This window comes from Daktulosphaira vitifoliae, unplaced genomic scaffold (genome assembly GCF_025091365.1).
Source record: "Daktulosphaira vitifoliae isolate Bord-2020 unplaced genomic scaffold, ASM2509136v1 Scaffold_1, whole genome shotgun sequence".
Taxonomy (NCBI): Eukaryota; Metazoa; Arthropoda; class Insecta; order Hemiptera; family Phylloxeridae; genus Daktulosphaira; species Daktulosphaira vitifoliae.
Window position 1 is genome coordinate 43,825,223 of NW_026099572.1, and position 27,479 is coordinate 43,852,701.

Consider the following 27,479-nt stretch of genomic DNA (forward strand, 5'->3'; position numbering starts at 1 on the left):
GGGCCACAATAAATTTCACTATGTACAACCACAGCCACGGTCATCAAACCTGCGTATTACCTGCAGCAACCGTGTGTTTCCAATTATTTGTATACAATAATAATTAAACGAGCATTTTTAAGTTTATTACTTTCGGTGTTTGATGAGTTATTATTAAATAGCGTTCACCTAAACATTTATAAAAATTGAATTTTCAAGTTGATTACCTCGCGGGTGGGCGTGTTCATGATCAGTTAGAATTATTGCATTTTCGCCTCAACCCGAAATTATGTTACAAAACTTACTGAAGTATACTACCTACTTTAAAACCTTAGCTTATGCGCATAAATACTTAAAAACCAATTATTTTGACCGTAACGGATTCTTTGGTTTGTTGTTTATTTAGATAAATATTTATCTTAAATATCAATGTAACTTTAATTTATTATTATTTTTACAATTTATCAAATGAAAAATAAAATTTTGAAGTTTCGATATGACAATTTGTTTGAAAATGTCATCGGTGTATTATTTGTAAAACGTTTGATAAAAATAATTTATATAAGAAAATGTCAAGAATCTATAGAAAAACAAAATAAAAATCAAACCGTTAAAAAAACCAAGTAACATAATTTTATCTTTAAGTGTATACAAACACGACGTGCAAGAATTACCAATCGACACTTGTTTGGCTAAAAGTTTTGGTTTAACGGAAAAATGTTTGATTTTGTATTTTGCTACTACTGGTGTTGTCGTCCTGAACACCATGGGAAAAATTACCGAAAGAAATCATTAACAAAGTAGAGAAAAAGGGGAAATACTCATTTTAATCGTTTTTTTTACTTCCTACAAAATTAACACCCGGAAAAAGAGAAAGGCGGTTTAAATACAAAAAAAATATAAGCTAACCCGGCTTATGCCCCTTCGTTGTCGCCGTCGTCAATCATTTAACTCTTTCGTTACGCACGTCAACTGATTGCATATGCTCAAAAAAATATTAAATGAATTGCATAGCCACTCTAGGTCGCGTTTACCCTTAGCCATCGTAGTCGTCGAGTTGGTAGTGTGTTTCCCTTAGACTGTTGTATATTTTGTAATTATTGTTGCAACTTGTACATGTTATTATTACAATTTAAAAAAAAGGGGTGAACACGGAAACCGATGACGTTGATGCTGATCGATTATCGATTTTCTCGAGTAGGACGGGAAGGGGAGAGCCGGCTGCGCGTTTTTCATTATATTTTTTATTCTATTTCTTTTGTCGTCGAATCATTAATCATTTTTTCGGAAGCGATTCGCCGCCGCCGCCGCTACCGTCGTTGTCGTCAATCGATTAAAACCCCTCGTTTCTTAAAAAAAAAAAAAATGATTATTTTCCCTTCTTTTATTTTCTTAAAAACCCGTATTTTTAAAAAAAAAGTTTTTTTCGCTTTAAATTCTCACGAGATTGTTATTTTCGGCGTATTGTTAACGATCAAGTTGTTGATGCGAAATTCAAGACACGTAACCAGATACCCTCCTCGCCTTTTCTTTACAAATATTGAGTGTTTTTTGCCGCACCATCATCAATTTTAATCAGCGAAAAGAGTCGATATATAGTGTGAAATGTGTGCTGCACTTAAACTGATTAGAAATGAAACCGTTTAATGGGGATGCCGTTTTTTCTTCAGTAAATATTATTAATAACAAATGCCAATACACCTCGAATAGAAATTTAAAATTTTTATTAATGTTATTTTGACTCTAATTATTAGAGTACCGTTTCCATATCGTTATTTATTTCTGTTTATTCGGTAATTCGATAAACATTTAAATAAACGCTATTTTCTAATAAAAGTGTTTTTAACTCGAAGACTATTTTTTAACACGTTACATCAGATTTAATAGTTTTTAACCATGGAAAATGCGGCAATATCAAAATGCCATACTAAAATGGATAAAAAAGCGTTGGAATACGATAAGGCAGACGCAAGTCCGGGTCCGGCTGCCTATGCAAGTCGTACAACTGTGGGGCGAAAGAACTGTATGACCAACATACCCGTAGGTCCGGCCTATACGATAGGTCAGAAATTGAATTTTAATGCGGAGACCGAGAGTCCTGGACCCGTTTACAATTTGGAGCGGCTGACAAATCGAGGTCGGGCATTCGCGCCAAAATTTTCGTTGGGCTCCAAACTAGTAGAGTTGGAGCATAATGAAAGTCCTGGACCTGCAGCTTATAAACCGAAAATTCCAAAAACAGTTCAACCTAAGATTCTTTTGCCTTTAAAAGAGCTGACAGTAAGTCAATCGTGTTCATTATTTACTGACAATGTATTGTTTATATTTGATAACGAATTTTGTCTTAGATAGACGAGGACAGGCCGGGACCCAACGCTTATAAGTTGCCGTCAACCTTAACCCGAAAAACTGCACCTCTATCGAAGAGAATTGACGAACCAATTGAAACAGATTCGCCAGGACCAGCATGTTACGCACCCGTGCCGGTTCAAAAATTAAAAAAAAAAGCGCCTGCATATTCGTTGGCTAAAAAATATGAAGATCCAGTGTTGGTCGATGAAATGAAAAACATTGCACCGGGTCCACAGGCCTATAACCCATCGCTCAAGTATAAGTACAATAACGCGCCTAAGTTTTCATTCGGAATACGAAGACCAGACAAGTTTCCACCACACATTGTTTGCGGAGACAACTTAAAGAAAAAACCTAAATAATTTTTGAAATAAAAATAAAAAAAAATGATTACATACCTGATTACATGCATTACAGTGATAATGTTCTTTTCTTTTGAGTTTACAGAAAGCACGACTGCACGGCTGTTCGGGTCCGTATTTGTCGTGTCTATCCAAGCTCATCCATTCAGGTAGTACTTGAATGGTAACGACTGGTTCGATGCTCAAACTGGGGTCAGTTTTAGGTTTTTCTATATAAAACATATTAATCGTTAAAAATATTCATTCGAAAAGGTGTAAGTAAAATGATATAAAAATCCAAGTAAAAAACATAGCGTGTACACATAATAAATATGTACAATACAATATTTTGCGTGCTAAAGTGAAATAAAGGTAAATTTAATACGTGTTCTTTAATTATACTTCCACCAAAGCGTAGTACACTAATAAAGTAATGTATCCTATAATATAATTACAACTATTGCATTATTCTAATAACCATATCTGCATGACCCACCTGTAAGGGTAGCAGCAGGGTCTGAGAAATTTGGAGAGGAACTCTTAGCGTTCGATAGGCCGCTCATAGGGTAGAAAGTGCCCGAAGCCTTCACCACTTTAAACAAGACAGAAAAATACAATCAAGACAATAAAAAATACTACAGTAAGATTAATCGATTTATTATTCTATCAAAGTATAGCTTACCCGTTGTTGACCGTTGACTGGTAGCCGAATCAGATGGAGATGGAGTCGTTTGTGGTCTTGACGGAGATAAAATTTCTTCTTTAATTTGAGTATCTAATAAAAAACAACATATGAATTTATGTTACAAAATTAACCATATTAAAATAATTATATTTAAACGAATTTTTTTGTTTTAATTTTGACAACTTACCTAATTTTTCAGTACTTTGTAGGCCAGATGTGGTTTGATGTTGTAACAAATGTTGGGCCATCTGAGCGTATCTGGTGAACGAAAAACCACATCCCGCTCTTACACAATGGAAATGCTTATTTACCGTATTGCTGTAATAATTTGTTAAATAAATGATTTGTGAAATTATTAATTAAAAAAAATTAAACAAAGTATAAAAATAGTTTGGAATCTTACTTAACACAAGTCTCCAATCGACAATCAACAGAACTGTCAAAAAATAGAAATCCTTCTAGAATGGTCACGTTGTCATGGAAGTGTGTGGAGTGAGCTTGAAGTTGTTCATCATTATCTGTTGCAAAAAAGCATCGTGGTCGGCGACAATGATAGTGTAATGCTACACCTTCGCTTGTGTACTTGCAAAGATTGTCTGGACATCCATAACGGTATTCTTCGAAGCAATGTTGTTCCTATAATACATATTACACATTAAAATTAAAAATATTAGGTTTAATAAAACTATAAACACGAATTTTACTAGTAGACAATTTTTCTTACTAGTGTAGTTTGAGTTGGAACGTCTGCCTCTTCAGACAGTTGTCCAGTTTGAGAAGGTTTGGGCAACTTAAAGCTGGTGAAAATAGCTTGAGGCGAATCGCCAGTCGAACCGCCGGCATAATCGTTCCAGACTTCGATAACACGATTTTTTGGTGGTCGGCCGCGTTTTCTTCTGAATAAGGCGTCTAAGGAATTGTATTGACCGAACGGAGCGTCATGATTTTTTATGTGCTCGCCTCGTTCACACGGTAGTACTGCTTCATAACAACCCTCCTGAAGTATACAAAACAAATCTAGTTAATATTCAACAAATGTTTAAAAATTAATATTAACTTACCAAAACACAATGGTAATGTTGTTCTTTAGGACAGGTATCTTGACAATATGCAGGACCTCCAGGATAGAAACTCTCATTAATTCTTTCTTGGTTATCATGATTACGAGCGTGTGTTTCAGCTGATTCTTGGTTCCTAAATTTAAGTAATATAATAATATAAATACCTTGTATTAAGATTATGTTAATAGTATTTTTAGTCATAGTTGTGTAATTTTACCTGACGGGCATTTCACAGTTAGGCTCTTTGCAGTGGAAGTGATCAGCGTCGTATAACAAACAAGTCGAACCACTAGGGCACGTGTTTGGCTTGAATCTGGTGAGATACCTAGGCCAGATTTCAACGTCATCTAGAGATACATCCGGCATGATGGAAGAATTATCTGTGAAAAATCCTTGGCTGATTTTTGAAGTCACTCTTGACATAGGTAATGGAGACATTGGGCCTCCATCGCTGGAGCTATTACTATAGCTTGCTGCGTCACCTGCCTGAGCAGCTAGCGCAGATAGAGAAGCCAATGAGTTAGCTTGTTGATGAAGGAATTGTAAAGAACTACTAGGTGAAATTGACAAATCATTTATCTACAAGAACATTAAAAACAAATATTGGTTAAGGTATGAAAAATTAATTCTAAATATGCTATTAATTTTTATAAACTTTTTTTATCGAACGTACCTGATCCGGATTACCGGTCATGTTAAGTACGGCTTGCTGAGCCAACTTGAATTTCCTGTACGCTATTTCGCTATCTTTACGCTCATGTTTCCGTTTGTGGCTTAGCAGCTGTCCACTTGAGTGTAAAACATAGTTACAACCGTCGCGAACGCAATGGATGTGATTGCACACTTGAGAAAATCGACAATTTGAAAAACCACAGGGATCAGGCTTCATGAATTTTTTAAAGCCGTCTCTAGCTAATTGTTCGTCTTTAATGTGATAAGTTTTGTGTTTTTCTAAATAAAAGAGTAGAAAGTCGTTACATTTAATTATTTAAATTAATTATTTTTAAGTAACTACTTTTTAGTTTTAACTTACCCATATCAGCCTTATTTTTAAAAGTGAACTGACAATGATCACGCCTACAATGGAAATGAGTGGTCCTTTGCCCGTAAAAAGCGCAATACGGAGTTCGACATTCCTCTGTTGCTCTAAGTCTCTGGAATCCTTCTTGAATGATGGCCGAATCTTTTCTGTGATAGTTGGCATGCATTTGTACATCCGAAGTACTGATGTACACTTTGTCACACGTGCCCTGTAATAAATATAAATTACAAATGAAACGGTTTTTTCTACATTGGATGTTTCATTAAAGAACCATATGATCCATACTTGTATGCAATGATAATGAGTCTGCTTGCGATTATGACTGCATCCCTGATATCTATCTGAACAGTCATCGCTAGGAGAATACCTCATGAAACCGTGTTGTAGACTCTCGTCTCTCTTTTTGTGCCACTTGAAGTGTCTGATCATTTCTTCTTTTTTGACGAATACTCTCGAGTTACAGTCGAGACAATGGAAATGCTCTCTGTAATAAAATAAATAATAGTACATCTTGCCGTTTTTGACGAGTCATTCTCGCCGTTGTTACCACCCCTTACCTGTAGTTTAGATCTCGGCACCGCACAGAGCCACATTCCTGGCAACTGCTGAACCTCCTCACGTAGCGGGAGTAATCGCTGGTCGTAGGTGTTGAACAGCCGCTACCTCCGCCAGCTCCTTGCAACACCATGGTGACACTGTTCAAAGCTGATGCGATTGACGAAGGTGTCGTTTGAGATTCGGGTCTACCGGTAGTTAACGCTAACGGGCTCAGCGACCGTTTTGATAATCCGTTATCTACAACAGAAAATATAACTCGATAAATACAAATACAATAAGCTATATATTATTAATAAGATTTTATAAGTCATCTCGGACCGGGTATTATATTACCCTCTGGTTCACAGTGTATAGAAAGTACGAATATCATGAGAAAAACGAACGATTCTTTCAATCCTAAGGAATCCGTATATTGCGAAAACAAAACAATAACGACACAATACGAGAAGCCACTGGATAGGGTTAAATAATCATTGTGTCGTTGCGAACGGGTAACCCGAGATGTAATCGTGTCACCTTTTTTTGTAAAAAAAAAAAATCGAGTTTCCCTTTCTTTGTACTTGTGGGTAATACACAAAAATATAATAACTCGCACACGTAAATATATAGTTTCAGAATAGGGTTTTTTGTGTAAAAAAATGTGAAAAAGTGTATAAGGTGGTGAACGTAACCCGATGCTGGATGAAAGGGGTGACACACGCAAGCAACGACCGCGTCACCACCGCACCGGACTGTTTTCCCATAATTATGTGCAATGGTCCAGGTGCCCCACGTTCAAGCGAAATAATAATAAATCCTTGGCAAAGCAAAGAAATAGCGAACCAACCCTTTCGCCCTAGCAAAAATAAAAAAAGGTCACCTTCTTTTTATCAAAAGGAGTAAAATACAATGAGACATGTGGTGTATAAAAAAAGGAAATTTATCAAAAAAAGAATCACGATACAATGTATTTTGTTTATTTGAAGAGAACCGTCTCGACAATTATTCTTTTATTTTTGATCATGTTCATGATTTTTTTGTTGTATTCCCAGGGTACGGATTTTTATAGCGTACAACCGTAGAAACAGGATATCGACGCTTATTATGCGAAACCGTTTGTGTACAAACCACACTCACAGGTATTATGGTAGTGACGAAACTGTGGTGTGTCGTTAAGTTCTTGTACAAATAAAAGAAAATTTGCATTTTATTTTCCATTTTAGAATGACATCATGGAAATCACGTGGGATGAAATATTATATTATGTATTATTCCGAAAGACCAATCGCTGAAGAGACCTATTCGCTTCAACGTTATTATGTTGGACAATTGCAAGTCATTCATTATCTCTTTGCCGCCGCCCTTGACATGAATAACTTGAAAATAGCAATAATGAATTTTTTTGTGATTTGATCGTGTATCCTTATATTTATACTTAATGTTAAAAAATGAAAATAACCGAGAGTAAACAACAATAATATCTATGTACTTATCGTGGGCCTCGTCAAGGTGGTCCAAGGATTTAACAGTTAGTCGTGAATCAGTTTTGTTAATGCAGCGCGTGTGTCAAAACTCAGATAATTAAAATAAAAAGTAACGGAATCTAATAGGTCGGTATATTTTTCACCGTCGTACTGTAAGTCACAATGTCTCTGGGAAGTTGTAAATTTCGAACCCTCTCCCTTTTGCGTGTTATATTGTGTGCAAAATTGAAAACTTATCAGATTCGATACTGCATGTTTTAGTCATATCAATGACTGAGAGTAATAACAAAACAATTTATAAAGAACGGAAAAGAATATTGTTTTAATAAACTAAAAGTACATTGTCCTAAATGAAAACTATTGATCTTTGAACGAGGCAGGTACACAAGTATATATTTATATCTGTAATAATTTTTTTTATTACATTATCGAACTTTAAACTTTTTACCCATTGTTCGTTTGTGTCATTGTAAAAAAGTTTAAAGGCACAAGGTTCGTAGACGTTTTACAAAAAAAAAAATAAAATAAAATAAAACTCAATCACCATGGTAACCGATTATTGTTGATATTATTGGAAATTCTTTTTTTTTTTTTACTCTTACCCTCGACTTCTGAACATTTTCTGTACCCGCACGTCGTCATACTTTTAAAATTGATTATCCAGCGTATTCGTCTTTCCACCTAAGCGGATTTAATACAAATCGGTTTAGTTCTTAGCGATATATTTTTTACGTGCGCTTCGTAGACGTGTAAAAATAAAAAATCTACCCAAAACAAAAACCACCAGAATCGTTTATCCTTCCGGCTACAGTCATCACGTGCGGGCGCATAGTAATACGATAGTGCACTGCGGATGTTTTGTATACACTGTTTTATTATCTTCCGGTTATAATCTGTCAGTAGTACTGCCAATCTAGTAGCTTTACGGTTCTGTTTATTTTATTTTCAATTCGATTTTTAACCTAGTTAATTAAGCTTACTGATGCAAAGCTAGAATTTAACGATAGTATTATGCCATATAGATTCCGATTTCTTAGTATTTTTTTAACGGCGCTTTTCACGCGATACCGATTTTTTGTATACAATTTTTGTTCTGTGGGTGTACAAAAAAATTACTTCGGGTTCGCAAATCTATTTAGTATCGACGTCACCTGCAGTGTACGCGAAAGCCAGTATTATATGCAACATATCTATAGACATATATTCACCGACTATAATTCATCGGATACGCGCGTTTGAAAGGGATGGCTTAACAAAAAAAAAAAAAAAAGGGAAAATGTAATAATAATAATAAAATCAAATAAAAAAGCGTCGTTTTTACGGGTGTTGCCACCGAGACGGGAGGAGGATTTTACGGGCTTAACATATTTCCATCCATTTTACAGAAAATTTAAAAATGATGAAGAAAAGACACGATAATGGTATTTGAATTGTACGGCAACGTGTCTTAAAGACATACGAGGTCATGACGAAGCATAAACCAAATCGCTTAGAGGTGTGGGCACGACGACTCATTCGTCGCGTTTATGGATTTAACGAAAAATAATAATAATAAAAAGAAATCATATATTTTTTTTGTACATTTTTCTACTAGCATTATATGATTATTATATATACAGTAGTATTGTACAACCCGTTAAAGAAAAACATGTGGGTAAAATAAATACGAACAGAAAATAAATATCTGTTTACCTCCACCGTGGAGATATTTTGTTTTTGTCACCTCGGTGAAATCTGTGTGATATTTTTGTTCACTTGATTAATGGCCGCCCGTTCTCTATTCACGCCGCAAGCATGAAACAATAAACAAGGAAAAACACCTTCAAATGTGGTACTTTTCCACCATAACACTACTCCTAGTCATGTCAAAACGATGTTTTCATAGGAATTTCAAAATTCGAATTTTTATTCAATGTTTTGTGGTTCGCCGTCTCGGTCCACGGGCCCCCAGCTATTAAGTGAAACACAACGCAAGTATGCCAACGAATGTCAAAAGTTAAGTAACACACCGTTATCGTCGTCGCGTTGTACTATCCGCATTCTAGTTTTATAAGACATGATAAAAAAAAAAAAACACAAATAAACAAAATATGTCGACGTTTCGTAATTTCAAAGCAAACACAAAATGTATTTCGGTTAAAAGTCGAAAGCGTTTCGTCCGTTTGTCTTTGAGCAAAACTGTTACGTTGCTTCTTCAGAATTCAGTTACACAAACACAGAAGACACATAAACGTTAACATTAAATTTATGACGGTTTTTTTTTTTTTTTGGTATTGTTGATAGACATTAGGAATTTCACACAGCCTTTTTGCTCGATGAGGTAACCGGATTTTGACGTGTGTGCACACGGCTGACCCCTTTTGCGGAAATGCTGCACTTCCCCGAAGCGAAAAATTTAATCCCATATCCGATTTCTGTTTACGTAACGGGACGCGCATACCGTTTTTGCATTGTAACAATTTTTTAATTTCTTTCATCGGCAAAACGGTCGCGTCCTTAATCCTTTCCTTGAAAAAATAGGGTCCCCGACGCTGCTCGTATACTTGCCGCCGCTGGATGAGGGACCGGTTTTGTTATTTAATTTATATATATATATATATATATATTTTTTTTTTTGTTCATTTCGATCTTTTTGTACAAAACGACCCTCTGTCGCAGATATGGTTAAATAATACAAAAAAATCACTCTTCATAATGCTCGTATAACCCTTTTTATACATTTCGTACGCATATAGGGAAACGCGGTGCAGTACGTACTGGAAAACAATATTATTTTTTTTTATCCATTTTGAAGGGGTTGTAGAACACCTGGACATGCGGAAAACAGAAACGAGTGAACATTTTCCTAAAACATTGTACTCCCACGAATGCCCATTGTAAACATTCGCCTAAAATGGCGATTGACCAACAAATGTGTTATAATAATCAATTGCAATAACTAGTGTAATAAAGTCGGCAGTTTTTTACACAACATTTGATTTTTATCAGCACGGCAATTGTACTCGGACGGGTAAAGAAAAGCCCACCGGAGTACCGCCGAACCGTTTTATGATTTTCACAGTGTTATTTTTTTATTATTCTCGTTGAACGGTTATTGTAATTAACAGATATGTTATTGTACACCTACGTTGGAAATCACCGTGAACACAATATATAATATTTAGATGTTGATTCGCACAAACCGTGACATTTTCTGTGCGCGCTTCGTCATAAATTATTAATGAGCGATAGACGTTCACGGCGATGGTATAAAATAATTCAACTCAAACGATAATGAAGTGGAAAATAAGTAGCTAAGACATTACGCCTATGGAATGGCAAATGATGGCGGATATGTGCGATTGGTCATCCGAAGTCGTGTGCCAGTACACATTGTTAGGTGTACAACAAATAGTCGGTACATAAAATGCAGGTGACAAAAGAAATGAATAATCCAAAGGTACGACGAATATAATTTATGTCGTTGAAAAAACAAAAATAACAAACAATTCCCATTTTGTCGAAAAGTAATAGATGTGTTGGCCGCGCAGCGATTGTCTATTCGACACACGCCGTTATTCTCAAAGTTTTTTTATAGATTCGCCAAGTTGTTGGCTGTTATATATATATTACGAACGCGCATAATACATAAGCACACAAACTATAAGTCAAAAACGAAATTTTCATACCGGAAAAACATATATTGTTATTGGAAAAGATTTAGATAAGCAAATCGGAGGCGAAAATGGCACGCCTTGAGAATAATCATTACTTTTTTTTAAGTGTCCTATCGATCCACACAGATATTCGTTCGCCGAGTACTGTTTGAGGTACACATTTCGTGTACGTTTTTTTTTGTTTCGGCTGATGACGACAAACGCGTACACTCTCAACGTACAAAGATATGCGTTTGTGTTTTTTAAACAGCCGCGGGCCGACACCCGTACGGCACTATATATCAATTTCCGAAAAGTTATTAAGCGCAAACGTTTGTTCACCACCGTATATCATATTTGGCCGCGCCGCACACGTCGAACGCGGCCCAGGAGTTCTTGTGCGGTGGCAAAGCGATTTTTGAACACACAGTACAACTGTATTATATGTAGATTTTCTCTTTTTTTAACGACAATAAAAAACGAGATCGAACAATCGCCGCACGGTACGTTTTATTTTAATAGTGTTTAATTAACAAGTGGCCGCGAACGGTCTCCGTTTGTGTTGCCCACGCGTCGCGCCGCTTCGGTATTTTCTTGTAATCCCTCGACTTTTCGACGTACAATAGTGAAAGTCATCGTCAATGGAAGACGGTCGAAACAACAAGACTATCATCGAGTAATACGGAATGAGATCCAATATTAAAAAAAACCGTTGTTAGTGGAAATTGTAACGAATTCAAAAATATCAATGGAATATTTTCACAAAGACAATTATAATAGATTTTGTAATTGTAAAACGTTCACGTAGGAAAACAACAAAACGCATAAATTTATTTCTGAAGATTAGCCCCGGGGGAAATAGTCTTTTAAAAATATTTCTTAATAAAATCAAAAAACTGTACGCTTCGGTTCCTCGCCCGAGCTGTGTTGTTTGTAATTTTTTTTTTTTTTTATGTAAAATAGTAGACAAATTATGACCGCTGCCAAGGGCAGCCGATTGGTCGTAATAATATTGAATACTTAACACAAATATAATATCATAATGTCAACGTGGAATCTATTAGTTGACGGTAGTTATGCAAAATTAATTATGAATAATTTTCATTTTAATAACTATTTTTCGTCAATCCGGTGGGAGCAGTTACCAGGTATCTGTTGACATTGTTACGGATCCGTCAAATATTTATTCAGAAATATAATTTTGTGTAACTTTATTATACATCGTATTAAATTTTAATTATTTTTTAATGTTGTGTAAACGGTTTTTTTCATATGTGTGCACACGACACTATAATTAGGTGGAAAATTAAACGCATATGCCATCCAATAGAACAATAAAAAAAATTACTTCAGAGACTAGCAAATTGTGTGGAAAACATATGAACAGTAAACCGAAAATTGACAATGGGCCAGTCGACACAACACTTGAATCAGTTATCATAAAAATATAAATTATAGAAATAGTAATAATTAAAAAAAAGCAATCAAGCGCATTACTGATGAATTCGTAAATATTTAATTACCTTAGGACAATAAAAAAAAAAAAAAAAAATTAACGTTATTTTTTCGACATTATTGTAGTAAACACAATAATAATTGATATGATCGGCCGGCGGCGGCAGCAGGCGAACGAGTCGAATTAACACTTGTCAATTTATGAAAAATAATTTTCGAACCACAGAGATGAGAAAATGTGTTTACTGTTTTACAACGTATTCGATACACGAGGGTATGGAAAAAACAGCGCCTAGCTCGTCGGGCAGCGCGTTTACCGATGACATCTGTAAGGCCATCGCGGTCTCAATTTATGTAAACGATATTCGCGAATAATTTTTGCAAGTGGACAGACAAAAAATGTCATTTTCGCGTATATTCAGCGTCAATAAAAAACAAAATATTTGTGCCGGTCGGAGAATAATGTAATCGCAATGCAAACTGGCAGCGTTATTTTTATGCGCGACGATAGAAACACAAAGGTGTTTCAAAGGCGGCAAGCTCGTAATATGTTAATGAGCGCATATCATCATCAATATCTGCTGAAAATACGAGTGACACACGACCAACTACCGTTTTGGTGACAAAATGTCACTTTAGAATGACGTGTATGCGCATACCGCCACACAACGGCCCCGCGACGACCCGAATCCGATGGAGCCGATTAATAAAACACACTCCGTTGCTGACGATCAATTAGTGATTTTAAATGGCACCTAATGGTACGTGTTGCCGGCACCTATGCGTTTTCGGAAAAACAATAATGGCAAATTATCATTTCAACGTACGTTTGTCATGTATTAAAAAGCCAGGGCGCCTATACAAACCTGCGGGCGTTACGTTATATCCGCGCGATGCTCGGCCGAGTATAACCACAGCCGGTTACGTGCGCCAATGAAATCTTTAACGTGACATTTTTTCTAAAATTGAAAATAAAAAAACGAGCGGATAAAGTGGACTTGTGCCGTGGTAGAGACGTGACGACAATGCGTAATGACCTCCGCTTTGGAATTCCTAAGTACAAATTAATAAAATTTGACCGCTCCCGAATCGCGCGGCAATCTACACATTTGTGTGTAGAAAAGTAAAGAACGCCAATCGACAGCAGTTGGAAACTCAACAAACGTTATCGTTGTTTCGTCGTCAAACCAATAATTGTCAACAAAACAAATCTCCTGGCAAATATAACAAAGGAAGGAGCAAGTTTTTTTCGCGTCAAAACAATGTAAACCGTTTATATTAATCTGAACGTTAAGTTTTTTCATTATGTGTGTTATCGGCGGTTGATTATTATTATTTTTTTTCGTTGCCCAGTATTGTCGGCCGAGCCTAAGGATGGCCTCCGCGTTAACATAAAACAATAGGAATACGAATGCGATAACGGCCCTGGCACGTTGCCGTTGCTGACATTGTGTGCCAAGTTCGGCGGCACTGGTCGGAACGGGAGGGGGACTCGTTTACACGTGTTTTTATCATTATTACTCGTGTACGAGGTTTTTTATTTTTTAAGGAAAAATATACGAGAGTGAAAAAAAAAAACCGAAACCCTGTTGAATGAGTGACACGCACTCGTCGTCCTTTTTTACCCTCCGTCGCGCATTTATGTTTACACTTGCCGATGATATTAATTCATGCACACGGAAACGGAACGGCTGCACCCCTTTGCCCACGACGGGGTGACGCGTGTAAACGATCGTTTTGCGGTTCCACGTGTATTTTTTACGTCTCGCACAAACAAGTCGCAAAAGCTCCGATCGAATCCGAAGCGACGGAGAACAAATAAACCGTTTTCAGACACAGTAGATAGCGGATGAACTCGATTAGACTTTATAAAACTATTTAGAGAATGGCGGTTACATAAGACCGGTGTGTCCGATGGTTTTTACACCAGAGGTGAACGATTTTTATTAGAAACAAACCGTTGTTTAGAACGAAATGATGAAAAAAAACACCTGTTTACAGGTAAAGTTTATGCACTCGGTAATCGTGCGATTGTCGTACCACAGCAGTGCAGCCGACTACCGGCACCCGACACGGTACATGGAAATCAGACGTCGTTCTAGTCTAGTCGAGAATATGTTCGTATGTATCGGAGCAATAAATAATCGAGTTGATTGGGCCGCCGCGCGCACACGAACAAATGTAATGGAAAAAATAAAAAAAAAAAACATGGGAATTTACATGGTACGCATGCGTTCGGGTAATTAGAGTAAATTAAGAAGAGAGAAATCCGACGTACACACACTACACGGATTTGTGTTCCCAGCGGACTTTGATTTAAATATAATAACGATTTAACCTCAATCATATTCTAGACGATGGGTGGCAACCTAAGGGCAACCAGTAAATCGTCCGAAAAGTGGTTCATTAAAACCGGCCATTGTGCTTGATTGCTAAATTGTCAAGTCCCGCATAATATGCGACCGCGCGTTTAAAGTGCTGTTAATATATACACTTTGATTTTTTCGTCGTCTACACGAATTCTTTATTTTTTATTTTTTTTCCCCCAACAATTACCATTACTACCGTTTTCTTTTATTATTTCGTTCTCCGCCGACCCCGTGCCATCGCGTTTCCCTTCGCCTGCGCCGGCCGGCCGACGGGTTAAACGGAGGAAACGACGACGATGCGCGGACAAACGGTACAATTGGTCTTTATTGCTCTAAACTGGTTCTGTTAATCAATTTAGATTGATACGAATGCCGTATTATGGGCTAATGTACACAATAATATTCACAACGCCGGGGCGTTACCGAGAAATTCACAATTGACTACATCGTCGCATTCCGCAGGCCTATGCGTTGGCCCGAAGAAAACTCAAAGGTAAAAAAACGAAATCCCGTACCGATAAACGATGTCTACGAGTTTACGTTCGGATGGTTTCACTTGTAGATTTACGGAAATCCGTTGCGAGTCGTCCTCGAGAGAACAAAGCGAGAAAAAACGTGCCTCGGGGTGAAAAGGAAAAGGTCTCGTATAGGTAAACGGACTGGTGGAAAACAATGACCGGCTGCACGCGCGTCCAACACAAAAGAATCGGGTTACGTTGGGATCGTTTTTCTGGCATTTTGTGGAAACTAAACCGAGCGCGCTTAAGTACGTTACAACGATATCGTTGTAATTTAAAGGGGGTGCGTTTCCCACGTTGGATTACGCGCTGTCTCCATTCCGATTGTCCGGAATTTCCATACTCGTAATCGGCCGGGTAAGTCGGAAAAAAACAAGCGCATACATTTTTTTTTCACCGTTAACACAACACCGGGTTCGGTCGAACGGTTGCTGTCTTGCAGTGGCACGGGGCGTCTCTATGAACTACTCGTGTGCGTCCAACTTGCAAACGGTCGGCCGAGGCGATGAGTTCGCGCGGAAATAGCTAAAAATCCTAGATAATGCCAAGATTGAAAATAAAAAAATCGTAATCAACGGCCGGATTCCGCCGGGGTTCGTTGATCCTGCAAAAGCGCTGGCAGTAGGATTTATTTTTGAAAAAGGGCGAAAAGGTGGTATTTGACCTTCGCCGGTGGCCAGCGGTTGCGCATTTCCCGCATTGTTCACAAAACACCGACATTTGTTCGCGACGGCTGTTGGCCGATGACTTGACACAAATACCGGCGGATCACTCCCAGAAAAACAATGCACGTTTTATTTCAACTAAACACCCGAAATAGACGACGGGGCGCGGAAGGAGAGGGGTGCCGTGCTCAGCGCTCGCCGTAACGAGGTTACAGGTACGTTTGCCAAAAACAAAGAGTATATATATTCCCCCCCCCACTCGTCGTCGTCGTTTATTTTTAATTGTTTCGCACAGCCATACTGACCTTGGTTGTTGGTGTAGGTCGGCGTCGTCGGCACTGGTGCAGCGGCCACCGACGACAGGGTCTGGACGCCCAGCGACGTCGTCGACGATGTCTTTATTCCGGAAGACGTTTCCCTGTGGTGAATCGATTGGGGCACAGACACGATCACAGAAGTGGCCGATTGCTGAAACAAAAAAAAATGTCCGTCACTTGTCTACATAAGATGAAATCGCTCCTTAACACTGTACACTTAAACGCGCGTGGGGTTTGATTGGTGAACGCTAAGAATAAAAATCTGATTGCAATTCTATTCAACGCGGTCATGTGTATTGTGTGTCGTTTGATACGTTGCAAAGGTCGCTTTTTGTGTCCAAACGGACACAATTTCCAACGACTTTTATGAGTTTCTCTTATGCAACTTTATGTTTGCCTGTACACAGATAAAAAACTATCGAGTGGGGAACATTACGTTTTAAGTAATGTTTTATATTTTATATTTTAAGTAAGGGAGAGTTCTCCCTTACTTAGGCACCGCAGAGCGCAACGTTTTCCACTAAAAAACAACGTTTGCTAACCGATATGCGAAATAACACGTGATAAAACTGTGTGCATGTCAATAAATTCCAAGTTTTTGTAATGTAAATGTAAAACGCCAAGTCCGTTTCAATTCTGAATGTGCATATGTGGTAATATAAGATATTTATTTTTTGCAACGTTGTATCCGAGCGCGATTCCAATTGTATACAGTTTCTACATGTATAAGGAGATTACACCGCCGTTTGGCGTATTGAGTTTTCCTCCATAATTCTATGCACGCCCGTTAAATTATTTTATTACAGTTGTGCAACCCATGATGTTATTATTAATAGTGTTATTATACAGAGTGTCTGTGCACAGCAGCTTCGCGTGAGGTACGCCGAAATCGTAATTTACATAAGTACAATATTATGGCAATGACAAAGTAAAGGGGACCACGTCATAATTACTATTATAGTTTATACCGTTTGGAATGGAAAAAAAAAGAAGAGAATGCTCGTCTGGTTTTCGGGGTGAATAATATAATATTTTATTAGAACCGGCACTAGGTGAATTTATAACCGNAATGGAAAAAAAAAGAAGAGAATGCTCGTCTGGTTTTCGGGGTGAATAATATAATATTTTATTAGAACCGGCACTAGGTGAAAAAGGTCCAAGTACGAAAATAATCGACGGCTCACCTGCCCGCCTCTTTTGGGCTATTCATTTATGCGTACGTTTTTTTACCTAACTGCGAAAAGGGGTAAACGACGCGCTGCAGCTCTTTTCATCAATTCCGGTGAACATACGCGAGAAGACACTCCGTGAAATCATTTGAATTTTTATACTCCGGGGCATTCGGCATGTGTTTTTTGTCAAGAAACAATGCGAACATAACAGACGGGAACGTAAAAAAGTTATAATAATAATAATAAATCCGCGGGAGATTGTAATATCGTGGAATAAAAAAAAATGTGCTACACACGCTCAAGTCTAACGGCCGACTCGTGCGCACTACAACGAGGATCTCTAAAGAATAATAACAAATTGCGGATGCATAAGTACACCATAAGTCCCAATGATATATTAACAGTTGTAGATCAGAGATAGTGCACTCGAGGTCATAATATTTTGTGTTTTTTCCTCCTACAAACGTCGAGCCATAATTTTAACGTGTTTCGCCGAATTTATTTATGAGCCGTTTTGCGCGCTTTGTTTTTTTATTATCATTTTCGCGTTACCGATCTGCTGTATTATGGTGATGTTTTGCGGTCGATTGACGTAACCTCGTCAAGGATTTTCGACGATTTTTACACATATTGCGAATATATAACACACACACACACACCACGCCGACGGTTGCCATTGTGTGTGTTGTATGTGCAGACAATGAGTGGCGGTGGCGACGACGACTTTCGCATGGAACGCATAGGTATTGTTGTGTTCCAACGACAGTACAATGCATTGGTTGTAGCAAGAAAATTAATAATTACATGGTATTATAATATGGCGCGCTGAGGTATATTGTTCGTAAAAAATCAGCAGACATAATTATTATTTTGATTGACATTGACGACGCGCACACATTACCGAGAATCATTGGCGTTTCGTCGGTAACCCGCACGGCGATGGTAAAAAAACATCTTTATGCGGAAAAAAAAACCAACAATACTCGAATGAAACGGGAAAAAAAACGAGCCGTTTCTGTAGTTTTTTTGACGTTTTTACGAGTTGAAAAGAAATTAAACGACACACGAGAGCCGGTCGCATGTGAAACATCATATTTTTATTGTCGCCGCAGTTTTGCACGTACTGCTTATTTCGGGTACTCTAGACGAGCAGAGTACACGTGTGCCGTCTTAGGACTTTTATTGGCATTTCAAACGTGTGTCGATTAATGAATTTGCCCATCGCAACGGCATTGCCTTCGTCTAATAAAACCGCCTGTTAGAAATGCGACGGACGAATTCGGTGGTTTCGCGGGAAACGCGTTAATTGTTCTTTTCTACTTTCTCGGGGAAAATATTGTCATGACACCGCCTTGTCAGACGTTTCGGGGAACGCGTGTCGTCTCCGGGGGCGTTCGTCATCAATCGACCCGGTCACGGTGTACCATTAAAAAAAAGAAAAACATTAGTTTCACACGCGCCCGCAAATGACCGACGAGGCTAATGGATTGCCGAAAACCGGTAGGTGGGCAAGTAGCAGTTGAGCGTGTAACGGACAAACTCACACCGTCGAAACGCGTCAAAACGGTACAACTCGCGTCCGAGTAGTATTTTTTGACCGAAAAATATTAGAAAGTGACCTCTTATTGACGGACGTGTTGCCTCTTATACGTGTACCGGAGTCGGTAAACATTGCACAGCGGTCGGAGTGTGCTCGCCGGGCAAAGCCTTCCGAGTCGTTCGACGACAATGAAAAAGACATCGTCGATCGCAATCGTCTGGCGGACTTTCGAAAATTGACATTGTAAGGCGCACAACCAAAGAGACGAACAGTGTCGGTTGGGGTGGGGCGAGGAAAACGGTATTCGATGGTCCGATTGGCAGTGTCAACCGTTTGCAACAGTTGACAACTTTTGATCGGAGTGAGACGTCACCACCTGACCATCGACAGCCAAGAAACGCCAACGTACGATCGTTTGTGTCTAGTCGGATCAAAAGAAAGCGGTTTTCTATTGACGTGTTATCGATTACTTCAATAAGTAAACTGTGGGCCGGCCTGCGGTGTGTTTTCAATACGTTGCCGACCGTGTTCAGCTGGTTTGCTAAAAAAAAAACAAGCGTATGATTGACCCGCATTAGAACAGCGCGCTAATACAATGTTATTAATAAACCGTCATAATAAAAATTGGAGTTGTTATAATTACGACTAAACGTCACACGGCCATCGATACGCCCATATATTATTTCTTTGTTGTTAGTTCGACGGTTGATTAGCATTAATTAACATGGCCGAAAGCGAGTAGGGAAAAATCAATATTTGCGATTAATGAACGTTAACAAAATACACTTTCGAAACAAATGAGTGTTTAGCGTTGAAAAATCCGTTTGGGCGTGTGTTTGTCCGCCGAGAGCGCGTTTGGGTTAACATGCCGTACGACTAATAACAGCGTTTGGGGGCCTATTGTAATCTGAGAATTTCGAGGTTGAGGATTTGCTGCTGTCGACGGCGGACGATCGACCGACCGGAACAGTATTGTACTTCTTAAAGACGCATAATAAATTTTCGTGTGGTGTATAACGTTACCGCCTGACCTGATGATTATCTTAGTAAAATAACAATTAAATATACACGCACGTAAAGAAAATAAAACAGCGAAATATTTTATTACAATAAAATAGTACATTAGTGTAATAAATTCAATTCGTTCCGGTTTTTGGATAAAAACCCCGATAACCATCTAAAAAGTATTTTGTATATTTTCCAAACAAAACCACCACTTTTCTGTATCGGATTATAATAATTGTAATACTAATTATCATTTGACCGCCGCATGGACGTTCACATGGACAGCCGTGACACGAGGCTTACACAAACGTAATTGTAATAATAATAATAATAATAACGCGGTGCATGAGAAATTCGGAGTTGTCGACAGGAAATCGCAGGATTTCCTGTCGACCGTAGGCGAACACAGTGTAGCGCGAAATTCGCACAGACGCTCGGTCGTCGCGTTATGCAATTTTTACACGTTCGCACACGTGCAAAACGTCAGTGGTAACGTTGTCCAAATAAACTACTAATGCCCTTCAAAAATCACATTGTACGCTGTGCACGATAACATATGTGTATTGCTGCGGTATATTTTTTTCTCGTATTCTATCGGGTTTGTCGTTTAAACGTGTAATTTTTGCACGCCAAACATTTGCATTATTATTCGCGAAAAAATTATTCCGAAATAAATTTAATCAGGCATAATAATGTGACCCTCGTGTCAGCGTTGCACAATAAGAGCAGTACAATGGCGGCCGTGTAGGTACACAACGACAATTATTATACACCGTCGGCGGCAAACGATACACGGCAAACATCTCGAAATGTCGTTTACTCGGATAGTCTCGTTAACGGCGCAATAACGGCCAGTCATAGCAATAAAATAAAAATTTAGAAAGTTTCGCGCCCAAAACCGTCGGGGACTTGCGAACATCGCTGTAAAAACGCCTGAAGACAGCTAGTCTTTAATAAATATGGTCGTTACCGGCGCTTTAATTACCAATTTTAAGGAATAGCTTTCGGCCTCGCGCCTATTATGGTATTTTTACACGCTGACGCTTTAACGGGTCTTGAAACTGTGCGTACGTTGGCTGACGCGGCCGATGTGAATTGTCGATTCCGTCGCAAAACGGTTCACGTTAATATTCACACGGCAACAGCCATACGGCGGCAATCACAGTTTAATATTTTCCTATCTGTTGTTATTATTATTATTTTTTTAATTTTCCCTCTACACGCTTTTGTATTCACGAACATTTAATGTCCGTACGGCACACCCGTTCGTCGCTGGCTTTCTAGAGCCGCGATTTGCACACAATGCCGCCGCCGTCGATCGTCGACTTAACGTCGTTAAACGGCTGCCCGTGTCGCTTGTGTGTACACAGCGCGTTTATTATTACAATATTGTTGTACGCCTCGTCTAATGTCGGCCGATCCTTGTAAAGTGCACACGCATTTTTTACGGTACGACACGACCGTGTATTGTATATAATTATAATACGCAGTTATTGTGATCAAATTATTCTCCGGGCGTATTTCGTGTGAGATGGCGCGCGCCCAGTCTCGTTAAAATAATTACACGATAATTACTACACCGGCGGTGGGCATCGCCGTCGTCACCGTGTCACACAAATCACGCGGACAGTATTTTTTTTCTCTCGTCTTGTTCGCGTTGTCGCGCACCATAATAATAATAATAATAATAATAGCGTTGTAGTGGCGACGTTTCGTTTCGCGCGCGCGCGCGCCACGTTCAATTGTCGGATCGGTGAGGGTGCGGCGGTGACAGTCGTCGCTGTCGCGCGTCTGTGACAAACGTCCATCGGACGAGAGACGACAGACCGCCGCCAAAGATCAATAAACTCTTCAGCCGATTATGTTTGTAAACTACAACGACGTATGGGGTTTGACACATTACTATTGCCGTTGCAAACACAACACACGACGCCAATTCGAATAAAGTTATAGTTTACTACTGCGACCTGCGCATAATCTTTAGACGTCATTACGTCGCGCATAATGTAATAAACCTCATGTTCAACACGGATAAAAAATTACACAAAAAGTTACGCGCGCAAACGGATTATTTTAGCTCGTCGATTTCAACGGCAAATTTAAATATCGCTACGGGTCATTATTCAATTGATTAATTAAACTTTTAGAAAGTCTGATATCACGATAAACGATATTGATTATCAATGTGAAATTCTCTAAACTCGTCCTCCGGTTTCCGTTATTATTGTTTTTCAACCATCAGGTTGGTTTAGGCCAGCCAATTTCGAAGGTCGCACCAACCCGGCCAATTATTAAGCAAGCACAGCGGTTTGCTTATGTGCCGAGAGACACAGTGTCGTTTTTGTCGCCATCGTAACCGACGTGCGGTAAACCAACAGGCGCAACTTCAGAGCTTTGCAGTATTTGTTCACTACGCCGTTAATGAGTATCGTCAACATTGGCATACGACATAACTTTTAACACAAAATTTACCTTTTGAACGGGCGAAGACGGTGCAGAGTTTGCCGGACTGGACTGAGGGCTGGCCGACGACGTGCTGGGCGGTTTGTGTAGGCCTTGCAATAGCGGCAGACTCAGTGCCGGATACAGTCCCACGCCTCTGGCAGCCAACGATTCCAGTATGCGTCCTAAAACAAAACAAATAACATATTAGCCGTTTATTGCGATAACAATAATTATTATCATTTCTATACGGGGCGATTCAATGTGCGCGAGAGAACGCAATGGCGGTGTCGTACAGGAGCGAGAACGCAGAAAGAGTACCTCCAGGAGAGGTGTGGGACGACGGCGTGTATGAAATAGTATATTGTGGTATTTACATAAGCAACACATTAGTCATTGTGTCACAGTCGGACGTGGAATAAGGTAAACACGAAAGCAAAAATAAAAGAAAAAAAAAAAAAAAAAAAAAAATCGTGCACTTCATAAGCATTGAAAACGCGGCTGTGTATAGAGATACGAGCAACGCCTTTGGGGCAATTTTTGTGTACCTGTCACGAGTGCGGCGGCCGAAGAGATAAGCGCATTTTCGTAATATATTTTATTATGTTTTTATATTTGTTGTATCGGGTGTTGTATAAACGCCACTGGCACTGGTAGCACTACAGTATTTATTATGCGTAATGAAAATGTGTTTCATATATTTTCGTTATCCGTTTTATTATATTTACTATCGTCTTTGAACGTAACACGTTTATGTGGCATTATTTTTTTTTTTTTTTTTTCTTTTGGCGCAAATCGTGAAGAGAATAATTATTTTCCCAACGCCACAAGTCGTGTACAATCAAGCCACAAAACAGAAAAATAAAAAAAAAAATTTATTATTTAAAAAACCGACGGTTTTTTGACGTATTCGGAACACAACGCCGCGCAAACGTGACTTAGCTCATCGTCGTACGGCCAATTCGACGACGTCTGTTTGCGGTGCACCAAAAAGAATAGACCAAAACGGGCCGTGTGTGTTTTGCTTATGCTAATAATAATCGTAACGCGTTTCTACGGTAAAAAGACAAGAGGCTACAATGCGGTTAATTCGATCAATTTGGAAATGGCTTGCATAAAAAACAGTGGAAATGATTGCGACCAATACTACTGCGAACGCGTCGTGCATCGTACCGTTTGGGGCTCTCCTCCGGCTGTCGGTATCCGGACAAATAACCTCACAGACAACTGGATGAAATTTATATGCATTTCACCACCGTGTGCCGTTCGCGTGGACGAGTTCAATCCGTTTCCTATTGTGATCCGAGGACCCGTAAAAGTGGAGCACAATACGATTGTAATGCGACACTGTTATGGGCAGGGCAACGAGGAGGAAAAAAACCGAAACTTGGAGTGCTTCGGTTACGTTTCGTTCCCGTCATTACCGTCTTAATCCACGTACACGATTTTCGGGGAGAATCATCACATTGTATGAATTACTGGGGTCCGGGCCCTCGACCCCCGTGACGCACTTGTCCCCCTCGATCTTTTTTCGAAAAAAATTTATCTCGACGAAGGATTCCGTAAAACGGGTAAATATTATTTGCGGTGGAAACTGTTAATAACTGTACACACACGCGAGTGTGTCCCCTTCGGCTGCAGCAGTTTGATATCCTCATTATTATATTATACACAATAATATATTTCATGGGGCGATCAATTGAACAGGTTAAAAGCTATATAAACGAGAGGTTTTTTTTTTATAAATAATATCCTGGGACCGGGAGAATTTTTTTACGTTTTTTATAAGGGGACTAATGGATGACATCCTATTTTATTCCCACCGTGTGCTGCAATGCGTGCTTGGACGTCGCTCAACCCGCCCAATAAATGAGTTTGCGAAAACTACCAAGCAGCTGACAAGATATCGCCGCGGTCTATTGTCAGCAACTCGGCTGGATACTTTTGCATTCGACAATAAAAACGCTAAAAAAATAAAAACCGACGAGAAGGATTCGATAGGAAGATGATAGAGTTAGATAGCTGCTGCAGCGTGTGAATGAGCCGACGGATTTTTTGTTCACACTCGAGTCCTTGAAGTGACAAAAAGATTAACGGCTCGCATACACTAAAAGTTTGTCCCCTAAAATTAAAAAAAAAATAATAATAAAACGAATGATATTTTTCGGCCTCGTTTAATTTATTTTGCACGAATAAATAAACGGATGAGAAATGATTTCGCATTGAATAATGTACACTCGGTCTAATGAAAGTAGTACCATGGCAGTTGTGGCAGTGTTGTAAGTAAAAAAAACAAAATTAATGTTATCCGCGAATTTGAACAACTAAAATAATATTGCCGACCGATTTTTAAATTTCCTGTCCGCCGTCTAAACGTTCTCGGCACACATAATCTCCGCGCGATGGAACAGATGTCATCTCATCAAATTGACGGTCCGCGACAATTTAACTAGAGTCCGGGCAAACGGACACAGTTCTACCGGACTGGTTAGTACGGACGGCGTTACAAGTGTTGATCGTAAGCGCCGGGAACAATGCGGTCCAAACGGAATATTTTCCACACGAGTGACTCGCACGCGTAGGACGAACTGAGTTATGTATATATACTTTTCCATTTTTCGAACAATGAACGGATCGTCGAACCGTATAATCAGCCCGCGTACTACGCGCCTGTGTGTTTACTCGGAGAACATTTTCTAGGAATCCTCGTCCGCACCGTTTACCCCGTTCCCCGGAAAAAGGAGAATTTTTCCGGATCGATACAACACTTTTTAACACGCACACACTGTGCAAATCGCGGCAACCACAATTATCATCTTGTTCGTTTTAAGTACCCGCCGTTTTCTCGGAAAAGCGTATTAAGTGCCTCGTGCTCGTCTCCCGACAAATTTCATATTCACCGGTAACGATTATTAAAGACCCGACACACTTTGGTACACACACAATAGGTAGTAGAGCCAATCGATAAAAATCGTCGTTTTCCTCGGCGTCGTTATCACAATGTGTTATTAGTGTACACAATATGTGACCCGTTTTATTTTGTAAAACGACTACTGTATTGCGGGCGGCGTGCACGTGTTTTACTTCTTAAGGGAAAAAATCAAAATGAAATAAACGTGCCTGTTGGTACTTGAAAGAATAAAATAATGTAAACGTGGCTTTCGTTCGTCAACAATCGCCTTATTCGGCGAATCAAAACTATCGCCATACTCGGCGTGTATTGATTCCAGTGACGTAACCGCTTACATTTGAAAAATTATGCGAAAAGATGTTCGTCCTCCGAGAGATTCCACACAACGTTCGCTCGACGATTCCCAGTGACATAACATCGGCGGCTGCGATAATTACTGAAACGTATCGAACACGACCGTTTTTTAATGGCCGTCGGACCGAGTTCCAGCAACGTCCGGACACGTTGTACGTTTGCTTCTCGCCTAATTCTTTCATCTGCGCCCGCGAATATCTCGTGTCGTCGCCCGTTCAACTCGAAAACAAAGAGATCTATTTTTTTTTTTGCGTTAACAATCTGATTACACACACATCGAGAGTAACACGGAGCAGCTGTGTTATGCACTTCTGTCAGGCGCTATCGTTTAAACCCTCGTCGACGAAATAACGAATGTGTGTACGACGAAGAAGGGGTTACGCGCCGAGTTCCCAGGGAACCGAAAGGATTAAATAACGGGGAAAAAAAACGGTGTACGAAAATACGGTTTCAAGTGTTTTCCGAGTAGACGTGCGCAATATGTACGTAGGGATTGAAAACCCAATGCGCGATTGTTTACCTAGGCCCAGATGTCAGTGGGCCAGCTGGCATTTTTTTATCAGAAATCCAACTCGGCGGGTTGCCGCGTACATCTGCGCGACAAGTCTGCAATATCTACGAGCGTCTTGAGTACGCAGACACCATTTGAGTTTCGAGCGCACTGAGGTCGGCGCGTTATGACTTAAAGTTCGCCACAGTCGAACTAACCACACGGTACACAATAAACCATACAGAACGTCTCGCGTTATACGTTATCCCCCGACCGCATAGACTTGTATTGTCATCGGTAAATAATTATCGCCGAGTAACCGGAGAGACAAACGGTTTGTTGGCGAGGGCATTGAAACGATTCCAAAAAAAAATAATAATAATAATAATAATAATCGGAAACGCACGAGAAACCCGAGTAAACGGATATGGCAAAATAAGTAGCCTGTGCGCGCGTACATGAGCTAAAGGCAACAAACTCGTTTTGTGTAAATCAGATCAACTGTCTAAAACGGTTGATCGTGAACATTGTACAATGGTCGGGTGTAATTACAGAAATGTATAATATTGTGGTGGCAGTAAATAATCTCGTTACACGCGCACCATCGACGTGCACCGATAAATAACGGCGTTCGGGATAAACGCGTATCGGGTCGGCGAGGGGCGGGCGGTCTAACAATTTGCCAACTGTTCCGTGCGCTATGAGGGGGGCGGCGGCGTTACGTGGACCGACATAATGGGTTTTTAAGCACTCGGCAGTAAAAAACACCGAAATTATAGAACGACGACGTTTGGCGGATTCCGTCGCTGCCGTACAGCATCGTCTGTAATTTATCAGTGTTGTTGTTGTTGTTGTTGTTGTTGTTGCTGTTAGCGTTTGTGTTCATTAGAGACCAAAGTCAAACGCTTAGGATACGTGAAAACGTGTTATTACAATGAACGTGTACATTGTGCGCTAGATCATTTTTCAAATGGGCTTCCATATCGTGATCCTCCTCTTTGTTCAATTTATCATAGATCAAGTGGCCAACAGAAGAATGTCAAACGTAATTGCCGCCCGGAGTTTCCACGCTAGTGCTCTCTCGATTAATATTAATGTCGTGTGTGCGATCACAACGACCGTGAA

The 27,479-nt window shown here is 39.5% G+C and overlaps 1 protein-coding gene across 2 annotated transcripts in view; it reads right to left on the reverse strand.

Moving 5' to 3' along the window:
• LOC126906902 (zinc finger protein castor homolog 1) overlaps positions 1-27,479 on the reverse strand; it is a 50,179-nt gene that overhangs the window by 3,181 nt on the left and 19,519 nt on the right. Inside the window, exons 3-16 of one of the 2 annotated variants that reach the window (XM_050687833.1) lie at positions 22,630-22,784; positions 16,429-16,591; positions 6,018-6,255; positions 5,746-5,944; positions 5,452-5,668; positions 5,092-5,369; positions 4,636-4,997; positions 4,419-4,551; positions 4,082-4,354; positions 3,761-3,993; positions 3,545-3,675; positions 3,355-3,447; positions 3,169-3,264; positions 2,730-2,902 (exon numbers count right to left, since the gene is read on the reverse strand). In XM_050687833.1, coding sequence (XP_050543790.1) covers positions 2,730-2,902; positions 3,169-3,264; positions 3,355-3,447; positions 3,545-3,675; positions 3,761-3,993; positions 4,082-4,354; positions 4,419-4,551; positions 4,636-4,997; positions 5,092-5,369; positions 5,452-5,668; positions 5,746-5,944; positions 6,018-6,255; positions 16,429-16,591; positions 22,630-22,784 — 2,744 coding nt within the window. The remainder of the gene's footprint in view (positions 1-2,729; positions 2,903-3,168; positions 3,265-3,354; positions 3,448-3,544; positions 3,676-3,760; positions 3,994-4,081; positions 4,355-4,418; positions 4,552-4,635; positions 4,998-5,091; positions 5,370-5,451; positions 5,669-5,745; positions 5,945-6,017; positions 6,256-16,428; positions 16,592-22,629; positions 22,785-27,479) is intronic. The other variant, XM_050687842.1, reaches the window with a different exon arrangement.